This window comes from Lactuca saligna, chromosome 4 (assembly GCF_052625555.1).
Source record: "Lactuca saligna cultivar CGN05327 chromosome 4, ASM5262555v1, whole genome shotgun sequence".
NCBI lineage: Eukaryota > Viridiplantae > Streptophyta > Magnoliopsida > Asterales > Asteraceae > Lactuca > Lactuca saligna.
Genome location: NC_136420.1, coordinates 89483540 through 89500370, shown reverse-complemented (window position 1 = coordinate 89500370; position 16831 = coordinate 89483540). Strand labels below are relative to the sequence as shown.

Below are 16831 nucleotides of genomic sequence, written 5' to 3'. Positions count from 1 at the left end.
TGATAAATATAAGTGTTATCTTGATCTAGTTAAAGGTAATTATCAACTAATTAAATATTTAGTTTCCTTATATGATAATTAATTAATTATTTTTATTATTTTTGGTAATTATCTTCAAAGAAATCAAAGATAAATCAAATAAAGATAATTAAGATATTAATTGTTAATTGAAATTATTTGTTATTTGATCCACCATGTTTTAAATGTTTAAAACCTACCCTATAGTTTTGAAATTTATATTTGTGATTAAAAGTTCTAATTTAGACAACTTAAATTTCAAACCCTAGATTTTGAAAAGTTTAAAATGCAACCCTATACTTATATAATATTACTAGGATAATATATATATGTATAACTAAATGCTAGTCTTACCGCTAGTAGGCCTCATTCACGAAGCCGATCTATAAGGTGGGTATAAGGTTGCGGCCTATAAAATGGCGCTTAATGGGTGTACACTCACACCCACCGCTTGCTTGATTGGTGGAGGGTCGTTAGCTGAACGGGTAGGATAGGGCAACCTCATCCTCTCATTAAAAGTATAATAAATACGAAGTAACTAAACCTTCTTTTTAAATTTCCCAATCTTAGTTACTTTAGGAAAAGTGAATTGTTGCAATCCCATGAAATTACACTTTGCACCTTGCTAAGATGTTAGTGGAGCGTGTGTGGTTTACCGGCACACTAATTGGTTCTAAGCGAAGGTGGCAAAGGGTGATTCATTGTTTATCATAGTTCGATGGAGCGTGTGTGGTTTACCGGCACATCGAATAGGTGATCGTAACAATGAAGGCACCATGTAAATTTGCATGGTAATTCACACCCGCTTTGTGATCCTCGGCATCCCAGTCACAAGCAAGAGGGGCATATCGAGATTTAAACATGCCATTGAATAGTTCAATGAATCTCATCCGAACCTAGGAATTCTCAAAACACTTAGGACCAAAAGTTTAAGTCTTGTGATGGAGAATTAGTGAATCGTCATTCACTTACCTTCAATTTATTTGCATGTTGGACTACGGCATCCCTTTTCTAGTATGTAAATGTTATTGTTGGATCCTAGCCCTAATTTTCTTATTGGGTGATAATTAGGGATTCTTGTTCTAATCTATCTTTGTCCTTTCTATAGATGTCAAACGCAAACAACGCTGCTGCTAGTTCTTTCACGTTGATGAGCCTTTGCCAAAAGGTCACCTTCGATGGAACGAACTTTGGCGAATGGATAAGATACATTCGCACCATTGCTCGCTATGAGGATAAAGAGTATGTCCTCGACGAGAAGCTCGAGAAAATCAACCCCGAAATTGCTACTCCCGCCGAAATCACCGCCTTTGAAACCCATGAGCGAGATGCAACGAAAGTACATTGCATCATGATCGCCACCATGAACTCCGAATTCCAAAAGTCCTACGAGGACATGTATCCATACGAGATGCATCAAGACTTGTTGGAGAGGTACCACCAAAACGCGAGACAAGAGCGTTACGAGATCTTCACTAACATGATTTCCGCTAAGATGGGTCATGGAGAATCTCTTACCGTGCACTTGCAAAAGATGCAAAGGTATGTCGACCGCCTTCGCAAGTTAAATGTTGACTTCGGCGAAGACTTGGCGATCGACATGGTGCTTCACTCTTTGCCTCCAATGTACAATCAATTTAGGATGACCTACCATATGAACAAAGAGGAGGTCACTCTAAGTAAACTCCAAGGTCTCTTGAGGGTCGCTGAGAGCAATTTCAAGGATAAGTCTGTTGCACCAACTCCCAATCCGTCTGCTGCTCCTGTCTTGGCTATTGGTCAAGGGAAGGGAAAGAAGAGGAAAGCTTCTTCAAATAACTATCGAAAGGTGAAAGCCCGAGATGGTTCCTCTTCTAGTGGGACCAAAGTTGATCCCTCTAAGCCCTGCTCTAACCCGAAGGAGGCAGAGTGCCACCACTGCCACAAGATAGGACATTGGAAGCGAAGCTGCCCGGACTACCTGCAAGCCATCAAGGAAGGAAAGATCAAGCCATCTTTCGCAGGTATATATGCAATAAAATCTAACAATTCTAATCATGCTATTTCTTGGGTTCTTGACACTGGTTGTGGTTATCACATTTGTTCTAATGTGCAGGGACTAAGAAGAAGTAGGGATGTGGAGCAAGGAAGAATCAATCTAATCATGGGGAACAGAAGATCGTCGCCTGTGACCAAGATTGGACTGTATTCTTTAGTGCTTAAGAATAGTTTAGTTTTAGATTTGAACAATTGTTGCTATTCGCCAGAAATGGCTAGAAACATCATTTCATTTCATGGTTTATATAGACAAGGTTTTAGATTTTCATTTAATAATGAGAATGGTTCTATTTTGGCTTATCTAAATGGTGTCTTTTACTTTGAAGCTATACCATGTAATGGAATATATGAAACTGTTATGATTGTTGATAACTTAGGAAATGATGTTTTGAATATTGATTCTTCCACTAGTATGGATAAAGCATCCTTGTGGCATTGTCGTCTTGGACATGTCAACAAGAAACGCATAGCCCAACTCCAAAAGGATGGAGTGTTGGAGTCATTCGACCTTAGGGAAGATGACACATGCGAGTCTTGTTTGCTTGGAAAGATGACTAAGTCACCCTTCACGAGTACTTGTGAAAGGGGTGAGGGCCTATTGGACCTAATACATACCGATGTATGTGGACCCTTTAGATCCACCACGAAGGATGGGAACCGCTTCTATGTGACTTTTACCGATGACTATAGTAGATATGGGTATATATACTTAATCAAGCAAAAGTCAGAAACCTTTGAAAAGTTCAAAGAGTTCAAGAATGAAGTGGAGAATCAATTGGGCAGGAAAATCAAGATGCTTCGATCCGATCGAGGAGGAGAGTACCTAAGTCTTGAATTCCACGAGTATCTCAAGGAGTGTGGAATAGTTTCGCAATTGACGCCTCCTAGGACACCACAATTGAATGGTGTGGCAGAAAGGCATAATTGAACCTTACTGGATATGGTTCGCTCTATGATGAGTCGTGCTTCACTACCTATCTTCTTTTGGGGGTATGCCTTAGAGACTGCCGCCCATATCCTTAACCGAGTCCCTACCAAGAAGGTTGCCAAAACACCTCACGAGATGTGGACGGGGAAAGCTCCCTCGTTGGCACATATCAAGGTTTGGGGTTGCGAGGCTTTCGTAAGACGAGATACTCACGACAAGCTTGAACCTCGAAGTGAGCGATGTATTTTCATCGGCTACCCGCAAACTTCCTTTGGATATCTCTTCTATAGACCGAAAGATAATGTTATCTTTGTTGCGAGGAGAGGAGTTTTCCGAGAGCGAGAACTCATAAGCCAAGGAGACAGTGGGAGGCAAATCGAACTTGAAGAGATTCAAGAGTCGATAGATGAAGGAACCTCTACCGCTGGCATTCAACCCGAGGAGGAAACTCCGGTTGAACCGATTGACGAATCCTTACCTCTTAGACGTTCCGATAGAGTTAGAGTTCATCCCCAGTTTTATGGTTTTCATATTACTACCGAAGGGGACACGTATATTAGTGATGGTACACTAGTAAATCTTGATGAACCTAATAGCTATAAGGAAGCCATGGCAGGCCCGGAGTCTGCGAAATGGAAAGAGGCGATGGATAGCGAGATCCAATCCATGTACGATAACCAAGTTTGGAATTTGGTTGATTACGTGCCCGAACGTAAGACCGTAGGGTGCAAGTGGATCTTCAAGAAGAAGACCGACGTGGATGGGAACGTACACACATATAAGGCGCGATTGGTTGCGAAGGGCTTTACTCAAACTCCCGGAGTTGACTATGATGAGACCTTCTCACCAGTTGCGAAGATTAAATCTATTAGAGTGATGCTAGCAATTGCCGCATTTCATGATTATGAGATTTGGCAAATGGATGTCAAGACCGCTTTCCTTAACGGAAAGTTGGCTGAGGATGTTTACATGGCTCAGCCAGAGGGGTTTATGGATCCGAAGCATCCGAATAGAGTGTGTAAGCTTGAGAAGTCAATTTATGGACTTAAGCAAGCGTCTCGCAGATGGAATCTTTGCTTCGATGAGAAAGTCAAAGAGTTTGGATTTGTACGAAGCGAAGACGAATCTTGTGTATATGTCAAAGCCAGTGGGAGTGTAGTAAGCTTCCTCGTTCTATATGTCGATGACATATTACTCATAGGAAACGACATCCCGACTCTGCAGGAGGTTAAGTCCTGGCTCGGGAAGTGCTTCGCTATGAAGGACCTCGGAGAGGCTTCTTACATTTTGGGAATAAGGATAGTAAGAGAAAGAAGTAAGAGACTAATTGGACTTAGTCAGAATACTTACTTGGAGAAGGTACTAAAACGTTTTAGTATGGAAAACTCAAAGAAGGGAGAATTACCGATACAAGGAAATGCCAAGTTGAGTAAGACTCAAAGTCCGAGTACCGAAGCCGAGATAGCAGAAATGAGCCGAGTACCATACGCTTCCGCAGTTGGCTCAATCATGTACGCTATGACTTGTACTCGCCCTGATGTAGCCTTCGCTTTGAGCATGGTTAGCAGATATCAAGGGAACCCTGGCAAAGCACATTGGATTGCGGTGAAGAACATCCTTAAGTACCTTCGGAGGACGAAAGAATGGTTCTTAGTCCTTGGAGGGAGTGATGACTTGAAGGTGCGAGGGTATAGTGACGCCAACTTTCAAACCGAAAGGGACAACTATCGTTCGCAATCGGGCTGGGTTTTTACCCTAAATGGAGGAGCAGTGACATGGAAAAGTTCCAAGCAGGAAACCGTAGCTGATTCAACGTGCGAATCAGAGTACATCGCAGCAAGCGAAGCGTCGAAGGAGGCAATATGGCTGAAGAACTTCATCGGTGATCTTGGAGTTGTACCGGCTATAAAGGAGCCTATGGAGATTTTCTGTGATAACGAAGGTGCGGTTGCCTTGACCAAGGAACCGAAGGATCATGGTAGATCTCGACATATCGACAGAAAATATCACTTCATTAGACATCGTGTAAAAGAAGGACAACTCGTAGTGAAGAGGATATCATCAGAAGATAACCCAGCAGATCCGCTTACGAAGGGACTGAGTAGGGTTAAGCACTTACAGCATGCTAGGAGTATTGGGCTGAAGGATGATATTAGCATAGATTAGATAGTATTAGAAACGTATAATAGATAAATGTAATTGACATTTGATGAATAAATAAAGAAGTTTTATTTATGAGTAAAGTTACTATCACATGTTAGTTTTTTAACTATTGTTTCACTTTGCATGTTTTGACTTCCAGAATAATTGAGTTTATTAGGAATAATCGAATTATTCAAATGGTCCACAATCGTTCATATGTTGGGAGTAGATATGAATGAAGATTGTCGTGAATTGGTGTGTAGAGTGTCTAAATGGTGTTAGACATAGCAAGAGTTGCTGCAACGTTCATGAGTGCTTATGAACTGGTTTTGAGCATTGGAATAAACCCGCGCTTGCTGGAATCACCTTATGGAATACGATATAAAAGGTGATCGCAAGACGATAATATCATATGGTCTTAAAACCTAGATATATGGTTTATTATTTGTTAATTGATTGTGCATTGATAATGCGAAAACGCATCAGTAACTTGATGTTATAAAATGCATTGTTGTGTATAGTTGGTTAATGAATAAGTAAATGCATATAAGTCGAAGTTTATCTGTAAATTTTATCCTAAGAGGGTAGAAGAGATATCTTGGCCACTCGATGATTTGATTTGACTTATGTGTCGGGCCCGGTCAGAACTGAATTGATGTGTTCGATTAAGTTCTATGTCAAATAAATCAAAGATCGAGAAATCTAAATGCTAGACTAACCGTTCCATAGGATTGTCAGCATGATATCTAACAGAGGACTGTACGATCCCTTATCTAAAGGACAAGATTGATTAGATCAGAGTTGACAGCGTCTTTGAGAGCTACGATTGCAAACCGAATTGTACTTGTATAGTTACTAGACTTATCCAAGTGGGAGACTGTTGTAATAGTGTCTAAGGCTGTAACTATATTCGGTTGTGCATGGTCCTTTTGGGTTGCCTTCACCATAGCAACTTGAAGGATGATTTGTTAAGAGAGAGTAAATATTATAAGAAATAATATTTAGCTATTTGATTAATATAAGTCATAAATTAATTGGTATTAATTTGGTGACTTAAAGAGATTAATTAAATAAGAGGATATAAACTGTCAATTGTTTGATAGTTAGACTTTAGACTATAAATCCATTAGGATTGACTTTGGACGGATTCTAAGAGCTTTAGGATAGCTCAAAATCGTCCATAAGGATATCTATGGAATGGATTTGGATAGCCTTAAGAGAAGATTATCCAATTAGGGTTTAGGGTGAAACCCTTAAGGAGTCTACAAGTATAAATAGACCCTATGGGTGAGGGAATTCGACACACAACCTTAAGCAAGGATACTCTGGCCGAATTCCTCCCCTCTCCTCTCTCCTAAATCATCTTGCTTGCTATTGGTGTTTGTAAGCCATTAGAGGAGTGACATTTGTGACTCTAGAAGCTCCAAGACAAACAAGATCAACAAGGGATTCAAAGGTATGATTCTAGATATGTTTCATCATTGTTATTTAGCCTAATTAGCTATTAGAAGTCTTGGATTCAAAAGCATGTTTATTAGAAAGCCTAGATCCAAGCAATAGGGTTTTGCATGCGCACATAGGAAAGTTCTTATGGCTAAAACCCAACAGAAACTATAAACGATCAGTTCACCACGAACCCTTTTTGTATCTTAACTGAACGAATCTTAATACATATTATAGTAAAAATATAGAGTTATTTCAATTACAATAAGATGTGAAATGGTAACTTATCTCCAACTATGGAAAATCTTGAATGAATCTTAAAGCACAAACCGTAACACTAGTTAACGTCTGAAAAACTAAAATTTTAAATTAATCATATGTGAACAAAGAAAATATTCTAAACTCATTGTATATGCCACCCCCGATCTGGAATATATAAAGAACATCCAAAATGGAAATCATATGAGAAAGTTATGCATGTTTTAAATTTTTAAGCAGATATATACCTGATTTTATCTGGTACCAAACACTACGAAGCTCAGTTTAAAGTAGCTAAACATCTCGTAAATAAATTTTGAACATGTTTCTAAACTCATGCTTCGACCTAGTATTCAATGTTACTATCCCAATATTTTTTATCCTGAACCGAAATAAGATTCGTGAAAACTGGCGAATTCAAACCTGATTGAAGCGAAACTTCGAACACTTTTTGATGGAAATCTGTATATCACATTTAAATTCTATTTGAATATTTGAAATCATCACACCAATGACATTATCTAAACACTTTCGAAATATTTTTACAAGCCCGAAAACCGACATCACGTAAAACGAGGGAGTTTGTGAGTGGGACAAATCAATGAGAGACAAAAAAAAAAACTTGCATGCATGCCTAATACAAAAAAAGAGGGAGTCAGTTTGACCGTTGAATAGTCAACATCTAATCCCTTTCCACCCTCTCTCTATGACAATCTCTCCCTCTTTACCCCTATGTCTCTCTTTTGAACTATCAACCCCTCATCCATTCAATTGTTATCCTGGATAAATTAAAGAAGAAGTTCATCGACTACCATCTCCAACCACCAAATGTCACCATCAATCCACCCACTGCTTCCCCCTCCCTTATTGGTACAGAACACCATTACGAACCCACTGCCATCGCCATTCCATCCTCCCATTTTTTGAGATACATTTTCGTCCCTCCTCTCCTCTTTTAGTGTGTAGTCGGATGATAAGATCACAAAGCATCAAAGTTGCCGCCTACTGCTATTGATGATGACAACCACCGCTATGATCATACTCCACCTTCTCCTATCGTAACCTACCACCACCGAACATCCCAACATCATTTTTTCCCTCTATTTCTACCCCATAGTCATCGCCTAGCAAAGGAGAAAACGATTGTTGATAGGAGTGTCGGATGTCGCCTTGTCACCATCTTGTTGTCTTTCCTGTAGTTGTGAAACTGATCTGACTAGTCACCACCTAGACCACTGCCAATCACCCGCATTGCCACTGTGATTTCCGACCCCCACTATCACATTTTTTGTTTCCTTTGTTTTAAATCATTCGAGATCAACGTGAACCAGTTATGGGTGTGTTTTTTTTCCATTATGAGCTGAAGGAGATGGATAATGTGCAAAGATGATTTGATTGAACACCACACTGATGGGTCTCATTTAATGCTTACAATGGATTTCTCGAATGCCCTTAACCTGGTGGATAGATCAACGTTGCTCCACGAGGTTAGGAGGATATACCCTTCTATTTCTTTGTGGGTGAATTTCTTACACGAACAAGCAACAGAACTTAATATAAGATACCAATATATATGGTATGCTACTCGATTGCAGCAAGGAGACCCCTTGGGCCTCTTCTTGTTGCCCTTGTTTTGCACCTGCTTGTGCATAAGACTAGAAACAGTTGCAATCTCATTCTCCATACTTGGTATCTTGATGATGGGACTGTTATTGGGGATTCAGAGGAAATGGCTAGATTGTTGAACATTATTCGGGTGAATGGTCCAGGCTTGGTTCTGGAGTTGAACATTAAGAAAACAGAGTTTTTTTTGTCCTTCATGTGATGATAGGAAGCTTCATGCCAATTTATTCCAAACAGATATATGGAGACCGTCTTTGGAGGTGAAGCTCCTGAGGGGGGCGGGGGTTGTTAGCAGAGATGCAAGGTTTATTAGCGGACTGACCATTAAGAGAGCGGTCGATGTTGTTGATTGGATGGGTCTTCTTCCACAACTATGTGACCCGTAGAGTGAGATGCTTTTGCATCGATCATGTATGGGTATTCCGAAACCTTTCTTTGGTTTAAGTACATGCCAACTGGTGCCCAAACTATAAGTATTACCTAATCGGTCTCTGTAATTTTGATCATTCTCTTTTGATCACTAAATTCATTCTAAATTAATTCTTGATTAATACCAATTAAATAATAATATATTATTCATATAATATATTAATAAATTACAAATAACCTCTTTCTCAAATATCCATCCTATCAAATTGCTCTGGTGAAGGCAATCCAAAATGATCATGCTACTATCGGGTCAAGTACATACCAATTATAGTTATGGGCTTAGACACCTAATCCAACAGGTGCCACCTGAAAATAAGCTGTAAATGCTACAGCTAACAATCCAAATCTGATTTTTTTTTTCTTCCTTTCAAGAGCAATTACAATGACAATGTTATCACATGGTCAATCATTTATTTTAGTTGCAACATACAAAAAATTGAATATTCTTACTGAATACACTATATAATTAATGCCAGATTAGCAAAACCACCACTTGGAATATGAACAATAAGTATCATTCGTTATCCAATGCTTCAATCTTTTATTCATTTAACAACATTTTTATAGATTCAACTTCAATGCATCTACATAGAAATATGGTAATTTAGCTTATATAATAGTTTATTAAAAGTAGATTACACAATTAAATAACTTAAATTCATGTAATGTAACTTATTCCATTGATAAATTATTAAAAAAACGGCTTTAAATTTATACCATTTCCTACTGAGAATGATCTTTTCACGACTAGGGAACTTCAACTTAGGGATCAATTTCAGTTCGAAGTTGCAGAAAAAGAAAGTAGAAATTAGATATTAAATTTTCACTTGAAGCCCTAACTCAAAATTTGATTTCAAATCAGCGACCATATAACTTCATAGTTGAAAAAGATTAATTTATGTTCGATAAAATCGGATTGACTAACCTCTTTGATGTTGTAGAGAAGCACATCGAAACATGATTTACCAAATCGAGCAATAAACCGATTGTTAATGATGAACAATACCCGACTATAAATCGGTCTTGTTCATTCTACATAGATAAGAGGCATAGTCGCAATGATGCACAGTAAGGAATTGGGAGGTAAGAGGGAGGTGGTGATGAGCACAGAAGATGTACATGAGAAATATAGTAGTTAGAGACGCTCTGATTGCAAGTTGATGAAGATGACTCTAAAAACCATCGATGAAAGATAATGTTATTCATAGCGATTAAAGAGAGAAGGCGGAGGAGGAAGCAAGCGGTGTAGACATCGATTAGAGGCAGGGACGGTTTTACTTGGTGTCCCGGTGTGGCACCGACAACACCTAGTTTTCTCGTACGCAATAGAAAACATTTCGATTTTTTGGTTTTTTGCCTATTTTTCATGCACCGACAATACCTCTTCAACCGCGGCAACACCTACTTGTATTTCAGCGTCCGTCCTTGATTAGAGGATGGAAGAATCGAGAACTAAAAGTGTTAACTCTTAGGCGGTGAAGGAATAAGGGAAATAAGAAGCGGGGGACACCAATTCAATTCCTATTGGCTTAGACAGCCGGTGCCATTAGAATTGGACCCGGTGGGAATGAGCTAGCAAAATTAAAAAAAAAATATTGAGTTTGGTCCAATAGAAAAAGAGTACTTGTAATCCACTATAGAAGATAAAAACAGATAAATAATAAAAAGCAAAGCATAAAAAGAAAAAAAAAAAAAAGTCAATCACAGTGAAGTTCTATTCACAAATATATCTCTAAATTAATCCCTATACTAATAAAAAAATAGTCATTTTGTCATGTATCACTATATTAGATCTCTTAATTAATATGATGCTAATTATCAATCTATTAGTTCACTGTTTTAAATTTATTAGACCACCTAATTAATGTGATTTATTTGTCAATGTATTTATTCTCTATTTTAATTGTTAAATTTTATATTATTGTTTTCATTAATTCACAAATAAAAAATATTTAATATATATTAAAAATTAATTATATATATTTATTTGAATCAACGATTATAATTTCACATAACTAATAAAAATATATTGTAATTAATAATTTATTTAAAATAATTAATAATAATTTTGAGATTTTATTATAAAAGTTTAATTAATTTTATAACCGTGGTTTCCACGGGTTATAAACTAATATATATATATATATATATATAGTCCTAAATATATATATTGTAATTAATAATTTATTTAAACTAATATATATATATATATATATAGTCCTAAATATGATTTTTGTAATTTTATTCAACAGATATATAATATGAAGAGAAAAATAAAGACAGAGGAGTGAAGTTGAAGTCTCTCTCCCTCTCTCCACCTACTTTTAAGATGAGACAATAATCTCTTACTTTTTTCTCCTTGTCTTAGTTTCAACTCCTTTCTCTTTAATTTCTCCATCTTTTCTCCTTCACAATACAATCGCACACCACCCTCATCAATGGAGTTCGACCTCCAAAACCCTCTATCTCAAGACCTTCAACAATCTATTTTTGAAATGGAATCGGATCACCTTCCATTGTTGAATTCAGATCTTGACTCCGATCATCATCTCCGGCGACAAATCATCAACCTTATCTCGATTTTCTCTGAGAAACTCAATCATCCATTTGTCTCCTACCTTGCCATTAATTACTTCCATCGTTTCCATGCTGTCCACTCCATTCCGGTGATGATCGACATAAGTTCTTCACACGTTTAGATGAGATTTGTAAGTTTTCCTAACGAATAGCTCATGTGTTTTGTAGGGAGACAAGCCATGGATCTTGAAGCTTGTTGCAGTTTCTTGTGTTTCATTAGCATTTAAGATGATAGGAGGAGATTCTGGAGTTCAGGTAATTGTTTTTTCTTGTTTAATCTTCATACAGATTTGATTTTTGATGTGGGATTTTAATATTTTTCATGATTGTTTGTTTGGATTTTCAGAAAGATGGCGCATTGATGTTTGATATTGGGATAGTAGAGAGGATGGAGTTTATGATACTCGGAGCTCTTCAATGGCGAATGCGTTCGATTACTCCTTTTGCTTTCATCAAATTCTTCGTCTCTTTCTTCAAACTCCGAATGACGTCGTTCGATGATGATGATAATGCTAATGATGATGATCAGTATCATCATAATCATCATCATCAAGCCCTTAAAGATCGAGCCACTGAAATCATCTTCAAAGCTCAGATTGGTAAACAAAGATCGAATCTTTTTTCACCACCATTTCGAATTAATTAAATTAAACTCACTGTCTCGAAATCATTGCATGAATGCAGACTTAAAGCTTTTGGGTTTCAAGCCATCGCTCATCGCAGCATCTGCTCTTCTATGTGCTTCTCATGAACTCTACCCATTCCAATTCCCATACTTCAAGAACTCAATTTCAAGCTGTTCATATGTAAATAAGGTAAAATAAACAAACGACAATTCATAACACTCAAATTTTCCACATCAAAAGGTGGTCAAAGTCAACAAGTGCTCATCATGAAGAATGAATCTTTTTCATGACCTTTTTACATTTGCAGGATGAACTGTTAAAGTGCTACACTGTAGTTCAAGAACTTGTGATGGATGGTTATGAATCAATGCTAAGCTGCAAAACCCCCATTAATGTTCTTGATTTGGACTACTCAAGCTCAGAGGATACGCACAGTAAAACTGATGAAGATGAAAAGAGAGGATTAAAGAGGCTGAAGATGAGCACTTTTGGCAAAACCCCTTTTCAGCTTTCTTAGATTATCCGATTTGTAGAGAGAGAAAGACTATATTTGAGAGGGGGGGGGAGGAATTGATATGCTGTTGGTTTCTTGGAGAGTGACACAAAGCCATGCTTTGGCTTAGCTGTGTGCATAGAAAAAAGTAAAAAATGATGGGGAATTGGAGGGAAGCAAAGGAGAAAGATCTTGTGCCATTAAAGAAAAGGAAAAAAGAAAAATTAAAATAAAGGAAGAGAGAGAGAGAGAGAGAGAGAGAGAGAGAGAGAGAGAGAGAGAGAGAGAGAGAGAGAGAAAACAACATAAAATGTATTTTTTTCTTAATTATGTTTGATTTTGTTGGAAAGACAAAAGAGTAATTGGTTTCTTATTATTCGTATTTGTTTTTTTTATTAAGTCAATTAATATTATTTTAAAAATAGCAAATACGAAATAACAATTAATGATTTTTGACCAAATATGAAAAGAAAAACACGCTATACTCGATAGTCCTTATAACTCATTACTATAATGTGGTTGTTATAAACGATAATTTATTTCTATTAAAAACAAATACAATAATCAAAATCTTGAAAGACAAGACAAAATTGAACATTGAAAATAGTTGTGATTGTTGGGTCGCGTCGGGGAATTAAATTTGTATGCCTTCCATGATGGGCCGGGTCGGAAAAGTATCAAAACAATAGAGGTTATCTTGATTTAGGCTCGCATAAAAAAACCGATTCAGATTCCGAACCGGTCACTGAACCGGTAAACCGGTTCACCATGAACTGGTCCACTATGAATCGAATCGATTCAAAAACCGAACCACCGGTTTGAACCCGTTCGAGACTTTAGATATTGAAATCGGTTTAGAACCGGTTTTATAACCGTGAATCAGTTTAGAACCGGTAGTCAAACCAATCAAATCGGTTTAGAACCGATTGAACCAGTTTAGATAGGTTCGAGTTTAATAATAACGGAACCGGTTTACTATTCATGAATCGGAACCGAACCGGTTTGGTTTGAAAAAAAAACGGTTTGCTCACCCCTATCCTGATTAGTATCAACTTATAATGATAAATATTTTTATGTATGATTGATTGAGTAGATTTTTAAAGAATATAACAAAAAGAAGTCAAAATAAGATGTTAAAATACACACTGCAATATAATTAAATTGTTATGTCTTACGCTTAATGTATTTAAGCGTGCCGGGGTTTCCGCTAAGTAAGAGGTACCTGTTAAATTTTTGACTGACCCGACAGAAAGAAGATCAACCCTCAGAATGGCTGACATTTTGATTTTTGGATGGGTCTAAGAAAAACACGCATGTGTGGACCTTTAAGGGGTATCCCTTATCGTGGGTTTGAGGGCTGAGGGTTTCACAGCGGGACAGACTGCTTTAAAAGCAACTACAGACAAAATCACCATTTGCATTTGATACGTTTAGTTTCTTCGCATCGGATGCAGTAGAGTTTCTTAATATAATTCAACGGATCATGTATAGTAATGTAATATCCCCTAGATTTTTGGATGTAGTCTTTAAAAGAATTAGTTTTACCATACAAAAAGACTTAACGGTACAGTTTATTGCCCGTTTGATATCTCATTCATTGTACGATAATAATTAAATGAGCAATGATAGACAAAATTGGTAGTGTAAAGTACTAAAAAAAATTACGCTTAACCCACATTTCCTATCCAATATTAGAACGGGTTGTAGTATGTATAATTTCATTACGGTCAATGTCCCAAGTCAAAATCTCAGATTTAAATATTTGGGTATTAATTTAAAGACTAGGCTATGTTTTTTGGTATATATTATTTCCTACCATGTGACATTATTGTCATATAATGCCAGAAGTATACTTTGATAGTCATCACTACTTGATGTGTTGTTTAATGGTAGCAATAACATAATTAAAAACTTTAAAGATAATGAGTACATGGTAAGCAATCATTATATTAACTTTTAGTGTGAGTTATACAGGTTAGGTGAAAAAATGATGTTAACTAAAACGTCTAATATTGTTTATCACTCAAGCCTTCTGTAATTTCCGATTACTCGCATTTTCCAACAATTCAAAGTGGAGTGAATAAAATAATTGTAGAGTACGTCACTATATATATATATATATATATATATATATATATATATATATATATATATATATATATATATATATATATATATATATATATATATATATATATATATATAAAGAGAGAGAGGGGGGTGGGGGGAGAGAGAAAAAAAAAAAATTCAATAGAGATGTATAATTATTGGTTTCTTTAAGGAATCAAATCTTTTTTTTTTTTAATTTCTAAAGCTTATTATTTATCGAAAAAAAAAATTTTAAATATCTAAATTCATATATTAATATTGTGAATGTGAAAAATACTTATCGGATTCACAGTGTGAATCTGGATTTACATTGTGAATTTTAAAAAATTCATATTGTGAATTTTGACGTAAAAAAAATCGAATTTCATATCATTGACAAAAAGATAAAAAGTTATGAATTTCTGTATTTTTACTTTTTTTTTTTTTTGAAAAAAATAAATTTTAAAAGTTGAAAAAAAGATTGGTTCTTTGGTTTCTTAGTTAATTATGATTTTCTATTGAACCTCTCTCTCTTTATATATATATATATATATATATATATATATATATATATATATATATATATATATATATATATATATATATATATATATATATATATATATATAAGTTCAATAGAAAAACATAACTATTGGTTCTCTAAGAAACCATTTTTTTTTTTTTCAAGTTCTAAAGCTTATTTTTATATCGAAAAAAACTAACAATATCAAAATTCATAGTATAACATTGTGAATGTTAAATTTATTTTTTAGATTCATCGTGTGAATTTAGATTCACATTGTGAATTTTCAAATATTCAAATTGTGAATTTGACGATTTTTTTTTTCGAATTTGATATTATTGGAAAAATGATAAAAAATTATTAATTTCTGTATATTTTTTTTTATAAAGAATAAATTTTGAAAGTTTAAAAAAAGATTGGTTCATTGGTTAAGTATGGTTCTTCATTGAACCTCACCCTATATATATATATATATATATATATATATATATATATATATATATATATATATATATATATATATATACATATACACACACACACACATATATATATATATATATATATATATATATATATATATATATATATATATAAGTGAATATGTGGCTGTTATGTATCTAAGCTTAGATATAGAATCTTTTAAACGATATAGTTTTAAACAAAACAAATTCAGTTTCTTTTAGTTTTACACCTGCCGCACTCCGCCCCGGTATGGTACCCAAACTCTCCCATGAACAGTTAACAATCCCCGACTATCATAATCAAAGGAAGCTTCTCGGCCCACGATCCTCTCATACTTCTGTCTCTCCCCCTTGAGGCCCTCGACCTGTGTCTCCCTGATCTGCTCCAACAATGGAGTAATCACTATCATTCTCAGGCATATATCCCTGATCGGGGCTGCCGTTGCCTTGCAACTCAGAGCGTCGGCCACTATGTTGGTCTTCCCCGGGTGATAAAGGATCTCATGCTCGTAGTCCTTCACCGCGTCTAACCACCGCCGCTGCCTCATGTTCAGATTCGGCTGGTCCATGAGGTACCTCAGACTCTTATGATCCATGTAAATGGTACAACGGACCCCACAAAGGTAATGTCGCCAAATCTTGAGGGCAAACACCACTACCCTCAGCTCTAAATCGTGTGTCGGGTAGTTAGCCTTGTGAGGCTTCAACTGTCTAGAGGCATAAGCTATCATATGCCCCCGCTGCATCAACATTGCTCCCATACCTGTGATTGAGGCATCACAATAGACTACAAAATCCTCTACACCCTCCGACAGGGTAAGAATTGGCGCCTCGCACAGCTTCCGCCTGAGGGTCTCGAATGCCGCCTGCTGCTCAGGCCCCCAACAAAACACCACCGACTTCTTAGTCATTCAGGTGAGTGGAACTGCTATCTTGGAAAAATCCTGGATGAATCTCCTGTAGTAACCTGCCAATCCCAAGAAGCTCCAAATCTTTGATGGAGACCTTGGGACTTCCCACTGCATCACGACCTCGATCTTGGCTGGATCTACTAGAATACCCTTCTGGTTGACGAGGTGACCAAGGAATTGCACCTCGCACAACCAGATTTCGCACTTAGAAAACTTCACAAAAAGTCTCTCCCTGATCAGCGTCTCTAGCACCTCTCTCAGGTGTTCCTCG

The 16831-nt window shown here is 36.4% G+C and overlaps 1 protein-coding gene across 1 annotated transcript; it reads left to right on the top strand.

Moving 5' to 3' along the window:
- Nucleotides 1–11162: 11162 nt before the first annotated feature.
- On the top strand, nt 11163–12950 carry LOC145042347 (putative cyclin-D6-1). Its single transcript, XM_078990738.1, has 5 exons — nt 11163–11544; nt 11624–11710; nt 11802–12054; nt 12140–12270; nt 12389–12950. The coding sequence occupies exons 1-5, from the start codon at nt 11317–11319 to the stop codon at nt 12596–12598; spliced, it is 909 nt and encodes a 302-aa protein (XP_078846864.1). The 5' UTR covers nt 11163–11316; the 3' UTR covers nt 12599–12950.
- Nucleotides 12951–16831: the final 3881 nt, after the last annotated feature.

Coding starts and splice junctions, on each gene's coding strand:
- LOC145042347 (XM_078990738.1), top strand. CDS start 11,317: ATGGAGTTCGACCTCCAAAACCCTCTATCTCAAGACCTTCAACAATCT. Junction 11,711..11,801: donor GAGGAGATTCTGGAGTTCAG/GTAATTGTTTTT, acceptor TTGGATTTTCAG/AAAGATGGCGCATTGATGTT. Junction 12,271..12,388: donor GCTGTTCATATGTAAATAAG/GTAAAATAAACA, acceptor TTACATTTGCAG/GATGAACTGTTAAAGTGCTA.